At 41.4% G+C, this 16,269-nt stretch overlaps 1 protein-coding gene across 6 annotated transcripts in view; it reads left to right on the top strand.

The window, feature by feature from the left end:
* The window catches only part of atp13a3 (ATPase 13A3), a 42,520-nt gene that overhangs the window by 16,784 nt on the left and 9,467 nt on the right, over positions 1-16,269 (top strand). For all 6 annotated transcript variants that reach the window (XM_039810576.1, XM_039810577.1, XM_039810578.1 and 3 more), the window contains 22 exons: positions 3,552-3,767; positions 4,343-4,413; positions 4,714-4,797; positions 5,396-5,465; positions 6,215-6,349; positions 6,778-6,850; positions 7,653-7,784; positions 7,936-8,118; positions 8,643-8,800; positions 9,390-9,578; positions 9,855-9,916; positions 10,526-10,676; positions 11,471-11,590; positions 11,943-11,960; positions 12,353-12,506; positions 12,755-12,875; positions 13,195-13,319; positions 14,100-14,260; positions 14,612-14,740; positions 14,896-14,975; positions 15,276-15,318; positions 16,091-16,200. In XM_039810576.1, coding sequence (XP_039666510.1) covers positions 3,552-3,767; positions 4,343-4,413; positions 4,714-4,797; positions 5,396-5,465; positions 6,215-6,349; positions 6,778-6,850; positions 7,653-7,784; positions 7,936-8,118; positions 8,643-8,800; positions 9,390-9,578; positions 9,855-9,916; positions 10,526-10,676; positions 11,471-11,590; positions 11,943-11,960; positions 12,353-12,506; positions 12,755-12,875; positions 13,195-13,319; positions 14,100-14,260; positions 14,612-14,740; positions 14,896-14,975; positions 15,276-15,318; positions 16,091-16,200 — 2,585 coding nt within the window. The remainder of the gene's footprint in view (positions 1-3,551; positions 3,768-4,342; positions 4,414-4,713; positions 4,798-5,395; positions 5,466-6,214; positions 6,350-6,777; positions 6,851-7,652; positions 7,785-7,935; positions 8,119-8,642; positions 8,801-9,389; positions 9,579-9,854; positions 9,917-10,525; positions 10,677-11,470; positions 11,591-11,942; positions 11,961-12,352; positions 12,507-12,754; positions 12,876-13,194; positions 13,320-14,099; positions 14,261-14,611; positions 14,741-14,895; positions 14,976-15,275; positions 15,319-16,090; positions 16,201-16,269) is intronic.

Below are 16,269 nucleotides of genomic sequence, written 5' to 3'. Positions count from 1 at the left end.
CAGTCGTGACATTTAAGAACGGCTTGTTTAGTCCTAAGGCCATTTCAATCAGGAGAGACTTCCTTGCAATTATGAACATATTTATTGTAAAGACAAACATGTAAATGTACAAGTCTCTGGAGATTGGACTCCATCGAACCCAAATGTCCTAAAGGGTTTAAGGAAACCCAAACATATCCCCCGATGGAGTCCAGACACTGGTGGTGGTGAACGAGCAGAGGAGCCATCGACAGCCAAGCGCAGATGAACCCAGGTCCGAGGGCGTGACCGCCGGTGGCAGAAGGGGAGGAGGTGGGACGCACTCAATTTCCTGAAACGACAACTGCCAACCGCGGAAGAGAGAACAGATTTAAAGCAGGATATCAAGCTGTGATAGGCTCGTGACAAATGGCCGACCCTGATTGGTTTAACTAACAACGACACAGCTTCTCTGATTACTACTATCTATTCGGTCCGGTAGATACTGGTCGTTAAGGCACCGATGCCGTATTAGCACCGGGTCTCGGTACCCAACCAAACTTAACAATTAATCAAGAAAATAATCTGCAGTTTAATCGATAATAAAATTAAGTGTTTGAAGCAGCTTATTGCAAGCTAAGATGTGAGGTTTTATATTTACATTTATACTATTTCAATAGTTTGTTAAAAAGTAGATTTTTACAACTCTCATGTTGAGCCATTAAAAGCCCAGAAGGGTAGTTGAATGGTAAAGTAGTGCAGTGGGAGATTTACCACTGTGGCTCGTATAAAAAAGGTTAAACTGTAGCCCAGTGTAGCAGCATCCTGGAAGGTGCACTTTTTAAATTGCACTTATAACTTAATTTGCAAGCCTGCTTCAGTATCAGGCATCTAGCAAGCATAATTACATTTTATGTTACTTTTATACTCTGTGGTTTAATAGAAACACTCCCAGGGTTCTTTTTTTCTTTTTTTTCTCTTTTTAAATCTTCAAGCTAGTTAACTGCAGGAGAGTCCAGTCCAAATCCTGTAATACTATAGGTAAAAATAGAAACCTCAAGCTCATGAGCTTTTAAAACTGTGAATACAACCGATATGTTCTAGTGTTACTGTAAATACATATAGCCTGACTGATGCCTACAGACAGAGTGTGTGTGTGTGTGTGTGTGTGTGTGTGTGTGTGTGTGTGTGTGTGTGTGTGTGTGTGTGTGTGTGTGTGTGTGTGTGTGTGTGTGTGTGTGTGTGTGTGTGTGTGTGTGTGTGTGTGTGTTTGCATTCCTCCATGACCATCTGTGCATGAATCCATTTATGTGGCTGTTGAATTTTAAATAACCTCATTATGGTTAAAGCATTAAAGGTATAGTGGAGGATTTTCCCGAATTTTAGAAAAGATCCGCCCTCTCCACTTTTTGAAAAAATGCATCGCCAACACTCTACCTGCTCCGGACGTAAACGCCACTAATCGCGTGCGTGCGAGAGTGCACTGTTTACAAGTTGCTGTCGGCATGGTTCATACAAGCCTACTTTCCAAAAGAAGATTTGGACTTTTTCACAAATTGAGATGTTTACACGTGTCTGTCGCGGTGCGTGACTTGTGCCAGGGCTAGCATCGCTAATCATAGCTTACATCAACTTTCACTAGCAGTGATTTTAAATGGATTTCTCCAAATAGCATGCCAAACTTTACCTGTCGAGTAGAAACTTCGCGACTGAGGCATCAGTGGAGAGCCCAACCTGTGCTTTTAGCGCACGCCAGCGTGTGAAACATTCTCCCAAAAACACTCCGGTCTTGTTTCTTTCTTCAGAGGCCTTTCTCTTCTTGTCATACCTTTCGTAGACACTCGTAGCTCACCACACATACACACCTGAAAGTATTCATGCGCAGAAAGGCCTTACGTAAACATAGCGCCAGAATGATTGACAACTAGGAGGACCAATAGTCTTGATGATCCACCCGGAAAAAGAAAATCCTCCACAATACCTTTAAGAGCACCCTTCAAGTGTAAACATTTTGCTACTGCTCACTTCTTAAAGAGGCTCATTCAGAAATAGGAATAGGAAAAGTTTTGGTTAGAGTAGGGTTAGGAAGGGTAAAGCAGGGTCTGAAAATAACACCTGCAAAGCACCAAATGCAGTTCAGTATTTTAAGGTGGCTACATAAGGGCCATATGCTATATATATCTGGCTTCCTAATGTTTTTACACAGGCATCCTTGACAGGAATGTACTAAAGACAGCAGAATAATGGCGTTTTTCCATTACATGGTACCTGCTCGACTCGCCTCGACTCTACTCGCCTCGACGCGCTGTGCGTCCGTTTTCCATTGCAGATTTTAGTACCGCCTCAGCGTGGCTGGTCGTCATAGAGACTGCCGTGGGCGTGGCTTAGTAGCGTTGCTTTTCCCCGACTCATTTCCTGGTTCTCCGTCTCCGTAAACAACATGATATCAAAGAGATAGTTAACGTTTACTGCTCCAGATTTCCCACCGTGGTCAGAAAGAACAGGGGAGACACTTTGTTTCTCTCATATATATATGACTCTAGAGTCGCTACTCGCTGCGGAGATAATTGCCGTCACTCTCTCACTTCTCCCTCGCTCACCAGCTCCCCACACACACACACATCACACATGCGCACACACACACATGCACACATCAGGCCACTTGTATGCTACGGAGAAAGCTCTGCGTGGAGCCTCAGGCAGCAAAAAAACACCGCTGGCTAAACTATTTAAAAATGCCGTATGCAGTGATCAGTGACGATTCTTTCCGACCAGTCAGCAGCCTGCAGGTTTTCACCTTTCACCTTTTCGGCTCGCCTCAGCTCGCTTGGAACCTCTACTGAGGTGGTACTAAAAAAAGTATCTGTTAGCAGGTACCAGGTACTTTTTTTCGTAATGGAAAACCAAAAAAGGCGAGTAGAGTCGAGGCGAGTCGAGCAAGTACCATGTAATGGAAAAGCGCCATAAGTGTTAAAGGTCCCATTACATGGTGATCTTTGGATGCTTTTCTATAGACCTTAGTGGTCCCCTAATACTGTATCTGAAGTCTCTTTCCCGAAATTCAGCCTTGGTGCAGAATTACAGCCACTAGAGCCAGTCCCACAATGAGCTTTCCTTAGGATGTGCCATTTCTGTGTCTGTAGCTATTGAGGAGGAGAGGGAGGGGCAAGGTGGAGGGTGGGGGTGTGGCCTTGACCAACTGCCACTTTTTCTCATTTCAAAGCCATGAGGTCTGTCTCTCTCATGGGTTGGCCAAATTCTCTGGGCGGGCAAATCAGAGAAAGGGGAGGTAACCTCGCTTGTTATGACCTCATAACAAGCAAGATTCCAGATCGGCCCATCTGAGCTTTCATTTTCTCAAAGGCAGAGCAGGATACCCAGGGCTCGGTTTACATCTATCACCATTTCAAGCCAATTGGGGACCATAGGCAGGCCGGGGGAACTCGTATTAATGTTAAAAAACCTCATAAAGTGAAATTTTCATGCCATGGGACCTTTTAAGATTAGTTAATAATGAAGGTGGGTTATGGGGTTAATGAGCGAAGGTCCCTCAAAGTCCAGTACTAGAGCTTTGTGTGTATTTGTTTGATTAGGACGAGTTCCGGCGCTGGTTCCTGGCCAGGGTGCGAGTGATGCTGGCCCCGGGGAGTAATCCCTTCCACAGCCTGGAGACCCAGACCACCTCCCCTTCCTCTCCATCATGTCCCTTCTCCTCCCCTTCTCTGGCAAACGGACATACCCCCCACCCCTCTGATGGCAGCCACGCTCAGGAGCTCATCAGAAGATATGCCGACTACCAGCCCACACAGGTAGGCGCCCGTCTCCACAATATACTGTATTTCTCACACACACACACACACACACACACACACACACACACACACACACACACACACACACACACACACACACACACACACACACACACACACACACTGAATGCACCAACTGGCAACCACCTATCAGTGTTTTGTTTCCAAAGTTGATAGGGTTGCCATGTTTTAATGTGTAGTTACACTCCATACGTTATGATAGTGATATCACAGATTGTTAAATATATTTTACATGAAACTGAATTCTTCCTTTGCCCCTCTCTTTTGTTAAGGCACAGAGACACATGCACTCATTAGCCTTGCTGTCCCTGTGGGCACTGTCTATTAACCACGTTTATTACATAAGGCCTTGTGCTAACAATACAAATTAATTTCCTCCAATTATTCAAATTGACTTTATTGGAATTGGAATTATATATGTTGCACTTTGTGAAACTGCTCATCAGTTTCCTTTTAAATGTACTTTGTTACTTGCCTTTTAAGCATGTGGACAACAATACAGCAATGCTGACGTGACGTTCTCTGCCCCTCCCCTATTGTATTTCCCTCAGATTCGCTATTTTACCTTCCATAGCACAAAGTATTATTGGAACGACGGGTTGCAGAACTTTGACGTTTTTACGTAAGCATTCTTTGATTATCTCCAGAAATTCTATGGGCTATTTTTATACCAGTTTGCAGGCACTTTTGCTGCAGAAAACCCCTCCCTTTCAGGAGGCTAAATTGGTTAAGGGTTTTATCTGGCAGTATGTGTACAGTAATACACAACAGTAATGATAACTAACTCATAAGAGCTGTAAAGTAAAACAAATAAGCCTTTGCATTTACAACTGTATTCAATGTTACACTAACGTTGTAGCACAGTTATGTGTAATCAAAAGTGTTGACTTGTCTTCTGCTTTGACCAATATTTCTCCTACAGCGGCCTGGATGATCTGCAGGTCAGCTGCTCCACCCTCCACTCAGAGCACAGTGCTGGCCTGACCAGGAACCAGCAGGAGTACAGGTAACATCTTACCTGGTTGAAGGATAGGTCACACTGCTTTTTTTTTCCTGACCAAAAGCCGACCCTCGTTAACCGATCATTAACCGTTAACCGAAAAGCCGTCAATGGAGTCCCAGTTCACCCGTCCGGGTGGCTCGGACATACTTTCCGCATTCCGTGGACAGCTGATGACTTGTAGCGGTTGCTCTGCCACGTTGTTCCGTGCATTGTCGTGGGCATATGCAGCCACTTTCCTGGAACAACTTGCACAGCTGACAGAAGTCCACAGCGGTCAGCGGCGTGAGCCTGTCTTCACCACATCCACAAGGTTGTCAGCTGTCTGCCGATTTAACCCGCTAGACCACATCGGTATAGTGGCATGTGTCAAGTAGCTCTTTGCTGTGAGTGCCATCCAGCAAAGAGCCATGAGCAGAAAAAAAGAGCAGCTAAGTAACTAGCAGTTAAGAAATTGATTTTATAGCCTATTTTTCTTTTACGATGCACAATGTTTTAATAACTTTTTTTCTTTTTGTTTTAATAATATTGTATATCGTGCGTGTGTGTATATGAAGATCTGGTTCACACTTGGCTCATGAATATTTCTTTTACCTCTTGCCAGGAAACTGTTCTTCGGAGTGAATGAAATTGCAGTGAAAGTGCCTTCTGTTTTCAAGCTGCTTATCAAAGAGGTAGGGCCCAGTTTGCTTTAACACAGGCAGCATTTTCTTTAACTCAGAGTTTGAATTGTCCCTGAATGAAAGACACCTTGTCAACTTGTGTGCTCGTCCATTACAGCTTGTATACTTGTAAAATTCAGTTTCAGTTCAGTTCTTGCAAAAGCAAACATGTCCAACGAACACTAACTAATCTACAGTATCTTACTATTACTTGTTCGCAGCTAGTAGACATAGAGACCTTTCCAGTTATGTGCATACTTATTAAGGAAACTATTTGGGACATCTACTTACTGTATTTCTACAAGAGGAATGTATCCACAATATGTTTGAGGTCTGTTGGTAAATACTACACAATACCCCCTGCAGACCAACACAGTGATGTGAGTCACAGCTCACGTTCAAACAATTTGGGGCTCTTTGGCACTATTATTTAACACTTAGTTTGTGGTATCTTAACCCTACACCTGGGACACTGCTAAAATACCTGCACATGTAACACCAATATCTCAAACTACATGAATAACTATATCTTGTAAATGGGAATTATGTGGACATATGGGAACTTGATCATTTGTATTCAGCAGATTTTTCCCCTCAGTCTCCTGGTAGCATCTTGGTCATGTCCTGAAGTAAACATCTCTGTTTGTAAATTCATTGTAGTTGTGTCTTAATTTTCTCACCTCTGCTTTTGCCACACTACTCTCTCTCTCTTTCTTTCTTTCTTTCTTTCTTTCTCTCTCTCTCTCTCTCTCCTCCTGCAGGTACTCAACCCTTTCTACATCTTCCAGCTCTTCAGCGTGATCCTGTGGAGTGCCGATGAGTATTACTATTATGCTGTGGCCATTCTTTTCATGTCGGTCATATCCATAGCTACCTCTCTGTACACCATCAAAAAGGTGAGCTCCACAAAACGTTGAGTCTTTATCAATCCAGAGACTTTTATCTGACCTTATAGTTATGGCAAGACCTAGTTAAATGGAATTGGACTAGAAATGAGATTCATGTGCTGTTCCACACATTCACACACAAGCTTAGAGATCAGCATTAACCCCTCACATTTCACAATTTGTAACTAGATTATGTTTACTGTAGTTGAAATAAAGATTTTTTTAAGACACATTTATGGCAGCTTTTTGCTATTATTTTTACTTTAGTAACAGGGCCTAATCTGTCTTCTGTTTGACTATATTGGTTTGTCCATCCATCCATACGTCCCAGCACTTTGATCCAGCGCAAGACACCTCAACAACTACTGGCCAGATTGCCATGCAATTTGGTATGCAAATTCCTGTTTCTCATCTGTGTTCTTTGTTCTTTCTTCCAGCAATACGTCATGCTTCACGATATGGTGGCAACTCACAGTGTTGTCCGTGTGTCTGTATGCCGAGCCAGCAATGGTTTGTCAATTTATTTATTTTTATTTATTTTTTGCAGATGGCCTCTGTCAAGTCATTTTAATAGTAGTACACAGCATGATGTATTCTATTCCTGCTTCTGATGAGTCCTTTCCAAACCAAACCTGTGTGTGCCTTCTGTGCTTGGCCAAACTCAATTACACAGTCATCCTGCTTTGGCTGTCCTCCAGATGGCTGCTGAAGTGGAACAATGCAGACTTAGAGAGAGTGTGTATGTTAGACAGCAGGCATAACGTGTATTTACATTTAAAAGCACTCTTTAATAGTTCTGCACATGCTTTTGTATGCCTGAACTCCTTTTTAAAATAGGTGATTATGTCTGCAGAGGAGATGCATGAGCATTGGCAGTATCATCAGATGTCTTATAGCCAAGTAAAGTTAATTCCATCAGTTGGCCAAAGGACAAAATTAAACTCATGCTCAGAATGAGTTGGAAACTTTGCTGTGGAAGTTTGTACACCGTTTATACTTTTCTTTTTGCATCCATTTGCTGCACAGACCCCTGCTTGTGATGCCTCAGGATTTTTCTTGCTGCATAGAGAGGCGTTAGTAATGAGAGTTGCTGAACAAGACTCTGGGGCTCTGACACACAGTATATCTCCTTTTTCACCCCCACATCCACCATCTGCTACTGTTACTACTGCTCATTTACACACTTTTCACCTTTCTTCATACTCATCATTTTCTGTCTTCTATTTTGTTATCCACACTGCACTCCACCTGTCTGTATTTAATGCACACGTATACCTTCTCCACTCCTCCATTGCACCCCCCTTCCTGGCAGAAATTGAAGAGATTTTGTCTACTGATCTGGTGCCGGGTGATGTGATGGTCATCCCCAGCAATGGGACCATCATGCCATGTGACGCCGTGCTGGTCAGCGGCACCTGCATCGTCAATGAAAGCATGCTCACAGGTTAGAGGCGACATCTGAAAATTTAAGTTGAACGAGAGAGAGACTCTTGGAATATTTGTACATACGCTACCACAGAAGACACCAAACCGCAAAATGCTTTTCCTGTAAATCTCCCATCAGCTGGTCCTAATATCAGTCTCTGCCCCATCAGGCGAGAGTGTTCCTGTGACAAAGACCAACCTCCCAAACCCATTGCCTGGGGAGAGTGGGGAGGAGGCTGATAGTGCCTATAACACAGAGGAGCATAAGAGACACACACTCTTCTGTGGCACCCACGTCATCCAGACCCGCTTCTACACAGGCGAACTGGTCAAGGCTGTGGTGGTCCGCACAGGTAGGTGTGTGTGTCTGTCTGTCTGTCTGTCTGTCTGTCTGTCTGTCTGTCTGTCTGTCTGTCTTTAGAAGTGGTAGTGTTTGAAAGATCTGTAAATTGGTGTAAATGTCTTTTGAGTTTTACTGAGAGACACAACTTACTATATGAGAATTGCTTCTATGATGTAATCCTACTGACATGCTGACCCGACCTGTAATGACCTCAGTCTCTTGCTGGAGATGCTACTTCCATAGAGTGTGCTGTACTTAACGAAGTTGACTGAAATACAAGGGTCTGTAACAGACTTACACTAAAAAGACTGTTATCTAAAGGCACAGAAATCCCAGGTTCTACTGCTGCTCATTACAAGAGAAACGCAGCATTTTAGAGGTCATTTCATTCAGGAAGCCATCATATTACTTGCTTTGCAGTTTAATCCTTGTTCTTCACAGTTCAGAGACCTGAGCCACTGTCCGAAATTAGTGTACGGTCAAATATTTAATAACGTTCCACTCAGAACTTTTCATAACAACTTCTTCACGCAGGTTTCAGCACAGCCAAAGGCCAGCTGGTGCGCTCCATACTTTACCCAAAACCTACCGACTTCAAGCTGTACCGTGATGCCTACCTCTTCCTGTTGTGTCTGGTGGCTGTGGCTGGAATTGGCTTTGTCTACTCCATCGTCCTCAGCATCCTGAACAAGGTAATCTTGGAGGTGACCAGCAGATTTAACAAATGCCAATGTTCTGATTTTGAGTTACATGGGTTCAGACTTTCAGAAGTAAAGGGTGGGTGAAAATGAGTTATTTTGCTTTTCCTTCCCTTGGTGCAACATTGTGCAAAAGCTTTTTTAACAACAAACAGCATTTCTGAATCACAGTGTGCTGCAGAACGTGAACTAGTTTGAGACATTAGTTTTTCCTTCTCTGTAACGCTTGTTGTATGATTGCATGGTTGTTGTGAGGTTGTCAACGGATTTAGAGGATCAGTCATTTGAGTTCTTGCTCTGGATTTGTTGTTAACATGAACAATCAAAGGAGAAACATGCGGCAGAGAGACTGTACCACACTGTTCAGTTTTAAAAGTGGTTCTTGACAGCTTATGTTGGGAAATGTGACACACACACTCTCAAACCAGGATTTTAGCTGCCCCTTCAACCAATGAGTGAGTGTAAACTGAGAATCATTACCAGTTTAAGAAGTGCTGATTTATCGCTGTATAGGTGGTGATCAAAGACAAGTGATTATCAAACATACAAACGTTTCCTGACTTTTTTCTTTCTGCCTGCCCAGGTGCCAGCTAAGACCATCATCATAGAGTCCCTGGACATCATCACCATCACTGTGCCACCAGCGCTGCCAGCCGCCATGACAGCTGGCATTGTGTACGCCCAGCGACGCCTCAAGCACCTTGGCATTTTCTGCATCAGCCCACAGAGGATCAATATCTGTGGTCAAATCAATCTGGTCTGCTTTGACAAAGTGAGTACTAGTTGTTGGTATGACTGCTGTTTTTGCAATGCAAGTAGGCACTTACCTTACGTATTGCTGAAGAATAGAAGTTTTAATTAAAGACTATTGTCTGGAGTCCAACAAGAAAGTACACACCTGAAACAAACAAAATATAAAGAAATATCCATATAGTGATATGAATAGTAATAGGACTAGAACATTTTTAGTAATTGGATTTCAGAAATTCAATTTGATTCGATTCAATCAAACTCTACTTCTAAAGTTCTGCTTTCTTTCTGCGTACAGACTGGAACTCTGACAGAAGATGGGTTAGACCTGTGGGGAGTCCAGAGGGTTGAGAATGGCAGGTAAGCTGGTTTGTACTCTAATTTATCAAACGTGGAACTTCCACTGTTTCAATGCATTGCCACTGCATCCCAAGTCATTGTCTTAGTTAGCCGTTGCTGTGCTTGTATTACTTTGCCGATTACCTGGTGGAAAGGATTTGGAAAGTACTGGTATATCTTTTTCTGAAGGTCTCGTTTCTATTTCCTCCAAATGCTGAAATCTCACTGATGATGAACTGGGATGATTGCGTTGTGATTGTCTCACACAGCTGAAGTTATTCAGATACCAGAAGATATCAACAAAATCTTCAACCAACCAGTGTCCACTTATTACATTTGTTAATCTGTGTACAGTAATAGTTGTTTGTCAGATATTGTAATGTGCAGAAATATTGAGTGATGGTTATTTATTTCCCTACATTAAGACTAGTAGTTATTGATTATGAGGTTATGTTTAGAATAATGATGTGCATATTTCTTAAGCAAATTAATGGTATAAATCTAGACATTGTGGTGCAATGCTACTATATACTAGTTTTTTTTGTCATTGAAAATCATTGCTTATGGAATAATTTTTTATTCTCATCATGTAATATAACATAAAAATAACAGTTTCTTTTGCCTCTCTAGTTTCCACCTGTCAGAGGAAAATGCATACAAGGAAAATCTCGTCAAGTCCCAGTTTGTGGCTTGTATGGCCACCTGCCACACTCTTACTAAAATAGAGGGCCAGCTGTCTGGAGACCCGCTGGACCTCAAAATGTTTGAGGCTACAGGCTGGGTGAGTTGTTCTGTATCTAAAGCATAATGTTGGTCAGGGAAGGACAGTGGGGAAAGTTATTAGTCAGACCACCCTTAAAGGAACATGCCGACTTATTGGGACTTTAGCTTATTCACTTATGGACTTATCCCCCAGAGTTAGATAAGTCCATACGTTCTCATTCTCTACCTTTTCATCTCTGTGCGTGTCGTAACTATGTTACTATACAAATCACAACATGTAAATAGGAAAATGTTGCCGTTACGTATTGGGAGCTGTAGGCTAGAAGGTGCTAAGCGAGGCTAGCGGTGGGTGCGTCAGACAGAGTTATGACACGAATGAGAAGGGTATGTATGGACTTATCTAACTCTGGGGGATACGGTGAATAAGCTAGTCCCAATAAGTCTGCGTGTTCCTTTTTAATGAAAAATGAAAGCATTCTAAAGAATCTAAAATATATTTATTATGTAAAATATTTTACTAGGACTGTTAATCTATTACAATATTTAATATTAATCGATTTGATTGAATGATTGTCCAAAGTTAACTCGCGATGTACATGTCTTTGGTCTTGTCGAGAGAACTATCTGGAAGGGCTTTGAAACTAAACTTGCCATTCAAAAGACCCTTTTCTTTATCCAGTTCTGCTCAAAATGGTGGTGCTTAAAGGAATTTACGTTAATTCGTTATTACTGCATTCATTTTTGACAGCCCCATTTTTATTTTTATTTTTTTTACACATTCTTAATATATCTTACTGTTGTTGCATCAACATGTTTCTGAACCTTATTTTCTCTAAATTATTGTCTGCCCAGATCCTGGAGGAGGCCACTGAGGAGGAAACATCTCTTCACAACCGTATCATGCCCACTGTGGTTCGACCCCCAAAACAGCTGTTGCCCCCAGAGCCTGCCGTATCACCAGAGCAGGACATGGTATGAACTTCAACCCAGTCATTCAGCAAGATAACCACAGGTCTTCAAAGTCTGAAAAATGTCCAAAATCAGGTCTTAGCAGTACAAACCTTGACATTGAAATCCATACAGATCTATCAATCTAATGATATTAATAAACTATTAGAGCTGTAGTGCAGTTTTTGGGCATTGTATATTCATTCTTTGACAATTTTAGTATATTGGCTATATTTAAAACCAAAATATTATTGTGCCTTGATGCAACATAAATGGACACTTCCACCCTAGCATAACAATAGCAACATTAGTAATACTGACAATGATTGGTTTATTTGTTTTACCATTACCCACTCTGCTCTTTTTCTCATTCTAGGAACTGTATGAGCTCTCGGTAAGTAGCCTTATTCCTTTTTGAAAATATAATCATGAAATTCCTCTTTTTCTAGCCGATTAACAGTTCAGATTTTAAAGAGCAGTAAAATTGAGCATAATATTGAGCATTATATTTAGTAATGTTTTCCAGTTATTGTAAAAGTCTTGACAGTCTTAGTTTGTTTTTTATTCAGTATCAAAAAAAAATGAGGCTCTAATCTGTATAGGTGTCATGATTTTGTCAACCAACATTAAAGTCATCCAATATCCTATTCTTAGTAATTTTGTAATGAGTCATTTAATAGCATTATCCATGATGGACATTTAGTTTTTAGTCTTCATCATCTCCTTGACTTGAATGATGAAGACGGTTATCTGTTTTTGTGTGTATGTGTGGGTGTGCATGTGCAGTCCGCGTATGAGATAGGTATTGTGCGCCAGTTTCCCTTTTCCTCAGCACTCCAGAGGATGTGTGTGGTGGCTCGTCTGCTGGGAGAGAAACGTATGGATGCCTATATGAAGGGGGCGCCAGAGGTGGTGGCTAGTCTCTGCAAGAAAGAGACAGGTGAGGTGTCTAGTAACTGTAACTATGATGGCTATGGTCGTGAACAGCACTGAAAATTATTATTCTTTAAGGATACACGATACATTAGTGGATGACACATTATTGGCCGATAACTACAATAATTACGTTATTGTTATTGTTCCGATAATGGAATTTCAGTCGATAATTATACCCGGTTGCAGAATAGGGAACCACTGAAAACCCAGCCCTGAATGCTGATTTCAATGTCTCTGTCTGTGTCTTTGCAGTGCCAGAAAACTTTGCAGAGATTTTGGAGGGCTACACCAAGCAGGGTTTCAGGGTCATTGCTCTGGCTCATCGTCGACTTGAATCCAAACTCACCTGGCACAAAGTCCAGAACATCAACAGGTAGCCTACTGCATATTGTTAAAATTGTTGCCTTTTGAACTTCATTTTAAACCTATCCAGAGAACTCCAGAAGTTTTTTTGCGTGCTACATTACACTGCCGACGTTACACTGTCACCCTGCATTCCTCTAGTCTAAGACATATAAATAAATAAATAACATTAGGTGAAGGCTATCTTGTGTCAAATAAAAATCCTTTGTGTACTCAAAATGTAAAAAAGTAATTTAATGGGAGCAAATGTATGCAAGTCCCTCTTCTATTTTAGGTATTTTGATCTTGGCACATAAGTACAAATGTGTACTTATTTTTCTTTAAACCAGGGATCACATAGAGGCAAACATGGAGTTCCTGGGTCTGATCATCATGCAAAACAAGCTGAAGGCAGAAACCCCAGCGGTGCTGCAGGACCTCCACCGAGCCAGCATCCGCACCGTCATGGTTACTGGTGAGACCGTGCACACATACACACATTTACACAGGCTTTAACTAAACTACTAATGGCATCAATATATGGCCATTAAGTAGAACAAACAAACGCACAGACATGCAAAAGAAAACATACAGTGCACATGACACACTATCTTCAATTCATTCCTCTCTCAGTGTGTAGTTGCTTAAAGATCATGTATTGATGCAACACAGGCAGCATAATGAGTTTGGTAATCTGCATATTGTCCCTCATAAGATTGGATCCCTCTTGTATTTACACAGCTGTACCTTTTAATCTCATCTAATAACTTTTCTAGGCTGCTCAGTGTAACTGGCACAAACTAACTTCAATATCTGCCAGAGGATTGTTTTTACTTCCTTGCTTGGCTTTCACCTTATCATCTGTCTTCTGAAGGTTGCTTCACAGGTTGGAGTTATTCATGATGTACACACACAACACCATTTCAGAACCAGGCTTTCTCCTCATACTCCATATGTCTCCAAATCTTCATGTAGAGGGCTCCAGGACAATAAGCTCCTGTTTCCATTCACCATCCTACCATCACATACCCATACTATATACATACTAATTTGGGTTGTTGAGGAATGGATCACAGAAAATCTTTATAATGCATGTGTATTTGTGAGAAAGGTAGAGGATAATAGGGAAGAACAGAGTAAAATTAAACAAAGAACAATTTTATGTCTCAGCTTGACACTGTATTAACATCCCCTGCCCATCTATAATACAAGCTGTTCATCATAAAAGAAGTAATGCTGTATATTAACATTCCAGGTGACAACATGCTGACCGCCATCTCTGTGGCCCGGGACTGTGGAATGATCCCTCCCAAAGACACAGTAATCATTGCTGATGCCCTCCCTCCCCATGATGGACAAGCCGCTAAGATCACCTGGAGATATGCCGAGAAGCCGAGCAAGACATCTCACCTGGAGGTGAGGCAATGGGGCGAATGCTTACACAAATACTCGCACAAACACAAAACTCGCAGACAGAGCAACCAATGAAAAGGCTTGCACAATCAGACACACACAATAAAATGTTGCATGATTCAAATACATTTGTTAGTGTATAAAAAAAAATAGTTTAAACAACTAAATACATTTTTTTACATTTCCAATACAACAGCTGAATCATAATATATGACCCTTGCAAAAAATGTAATTCTTAATTGTTATTAACAGTCTGAGAAGTTGGTTCAACTCTAAAGTTATTGAGGCAACCGTACAGTATATTGGTATCTTCTAATGTTTTGGCTCTAATCCATACTTGCATTACTTCAACAGGAAGTGAACATCAGTCTGGAGGAAGTGTGCCATGTAGATGAGCCCAAAACACAAGAGCTGTACCACTTTGCTATGAACGGAAAATCGTTTGCGGTCATCTCCGAGCATTTCCCTGACATGCTTCAAAAGGTATGAGGCCTTTTAAATGAGAGTGGACACCAGTGCAACCTTTTCTGTAACTGGAGTAGAAATGTTAAGTTGCTCCTACTGCTCTTGGGTACAATTCTCTCCATGATAGCCTACCTAATGTGTGTGTTGTTATGATCCTGTGTTCTGCCTTGAAGCTGGTGCTGCATGGGACAGTGTTTGCCAGAATGGCCCCAGACCAGAAAACCCAGCTCATTGAGGCGCTTCAGGGCGTAGAGTAAGTAATAATGCTACTTGCCAATGAGAGTGTATTAAATAACCAACAGCTCTACCGCTGTTGGTAGCCATCAGTCTGAACTGAAAAAGAAAAATATATGTGTGTGTGTGTGTGTGTGTGTGTGTGTGTGTGTGTGTGTGTGTGTGTGTGTGTGTGTGTGTGTGTGTGTGTGTGTGTGTGTGTGTGTGTGTGTGTGTGTGTGTGTGTGTGTGTGTGTGTATATGTGTGTGTATGTGTGTCTATGTGTTTTGAGCACCGAGTCACTGCTCTTCTTTATTTGCTCTTTATTTATTTTATCAGCTACTTTGTGGGGATGTGTGGAGACGGAGCAAACGACTGTGGGGTATGTACATTCACTCAAAAAGTAATTATCAATGTGACAGTAATTGATTGCAGTCGTTTTTCCTCGCCAATGTTGCAATAGCCACTGCTAATGCCTGCTCTTGAGGGAATTACTGGAATTGTTGGGGCTCTGGAAATTATAGAGTGTGGTCTAGACCTGCTCTATCTGTAAAGTGTCTCGAGATAACTCTTCTTATGATTTGATACTATAAATAAAATTGAATTGAAATTGAATTGAATGTATTAAGCGCGCCCTCATAACGTCAACAAAAGATATGACCCGTCAGTCTGTTAAGGCAGTAGCACTTATGTCGTGTATGGTCATGTGAGTATCAGACGTGTAGAGCGGTTCAGAGCATGCAGACGAGAAGAAGAGGTTGTACAAAATATATTTTGTAACTTAATCAATAGTTATTATATTACACCCATCTTGAATGTCATCATTTATAAGGGCATATACAATGTATGATTTTAATAAGAATTTGTATTTTTGTTATTTAATTTTCTTATTATATTTTAAAGTTTTACACGTTTTTGTTTATATATTTCTTCTTATGTTCGTTTAACTTTGTATGTTCATGTTAAAAAAAAAAAAAACACTTCAAAATTTTAGTAGCTTATTTTCTGCATTTTCTTTGATAATCAAGTAAACTCATGATACCATTATATCGTAATCGCAGTATTGTAAATCACAATCGCAATGTAACTTTTTCTCCAAATCGTGCAGCCCTAGTCTGGACATACTTTATATTTCTCACTTTCCTCATCCACAGGCTCTGAAGAGGGCTCATGGGGGCATCTCTCTGTCAGAGCTCGAGGCCTCAGTAGCCTCTCCCTTCACCTCCAGGACCCCCAACATCTCCTGTGTCCCCAGCCTCATCAGGTTTCTCTTTCCTTCTTTATATTTGTGTGCCCCAGAATTAATTCATGGTGCTTAAAAAGTGCTTTTTTA

Source organism: Perca fluviatilis, chromosome 9 (genome assembly GCF_010015445.1).
Source record: "Perca fluviatilis chromosome 9, GENO_Pfluv_1.0, whole genome shotgun sequence".
NCBI lineage: Eukaryota > Metazoa > Chordata > Actinopteri > Perciformes > Percidae > Perca > Perca fluviatilis.
The sequence above is the reverse complement of the archived record's forward strand: the minus strand, read 5'-3'. Positions and strand labels throughout refer to the sequence as shown.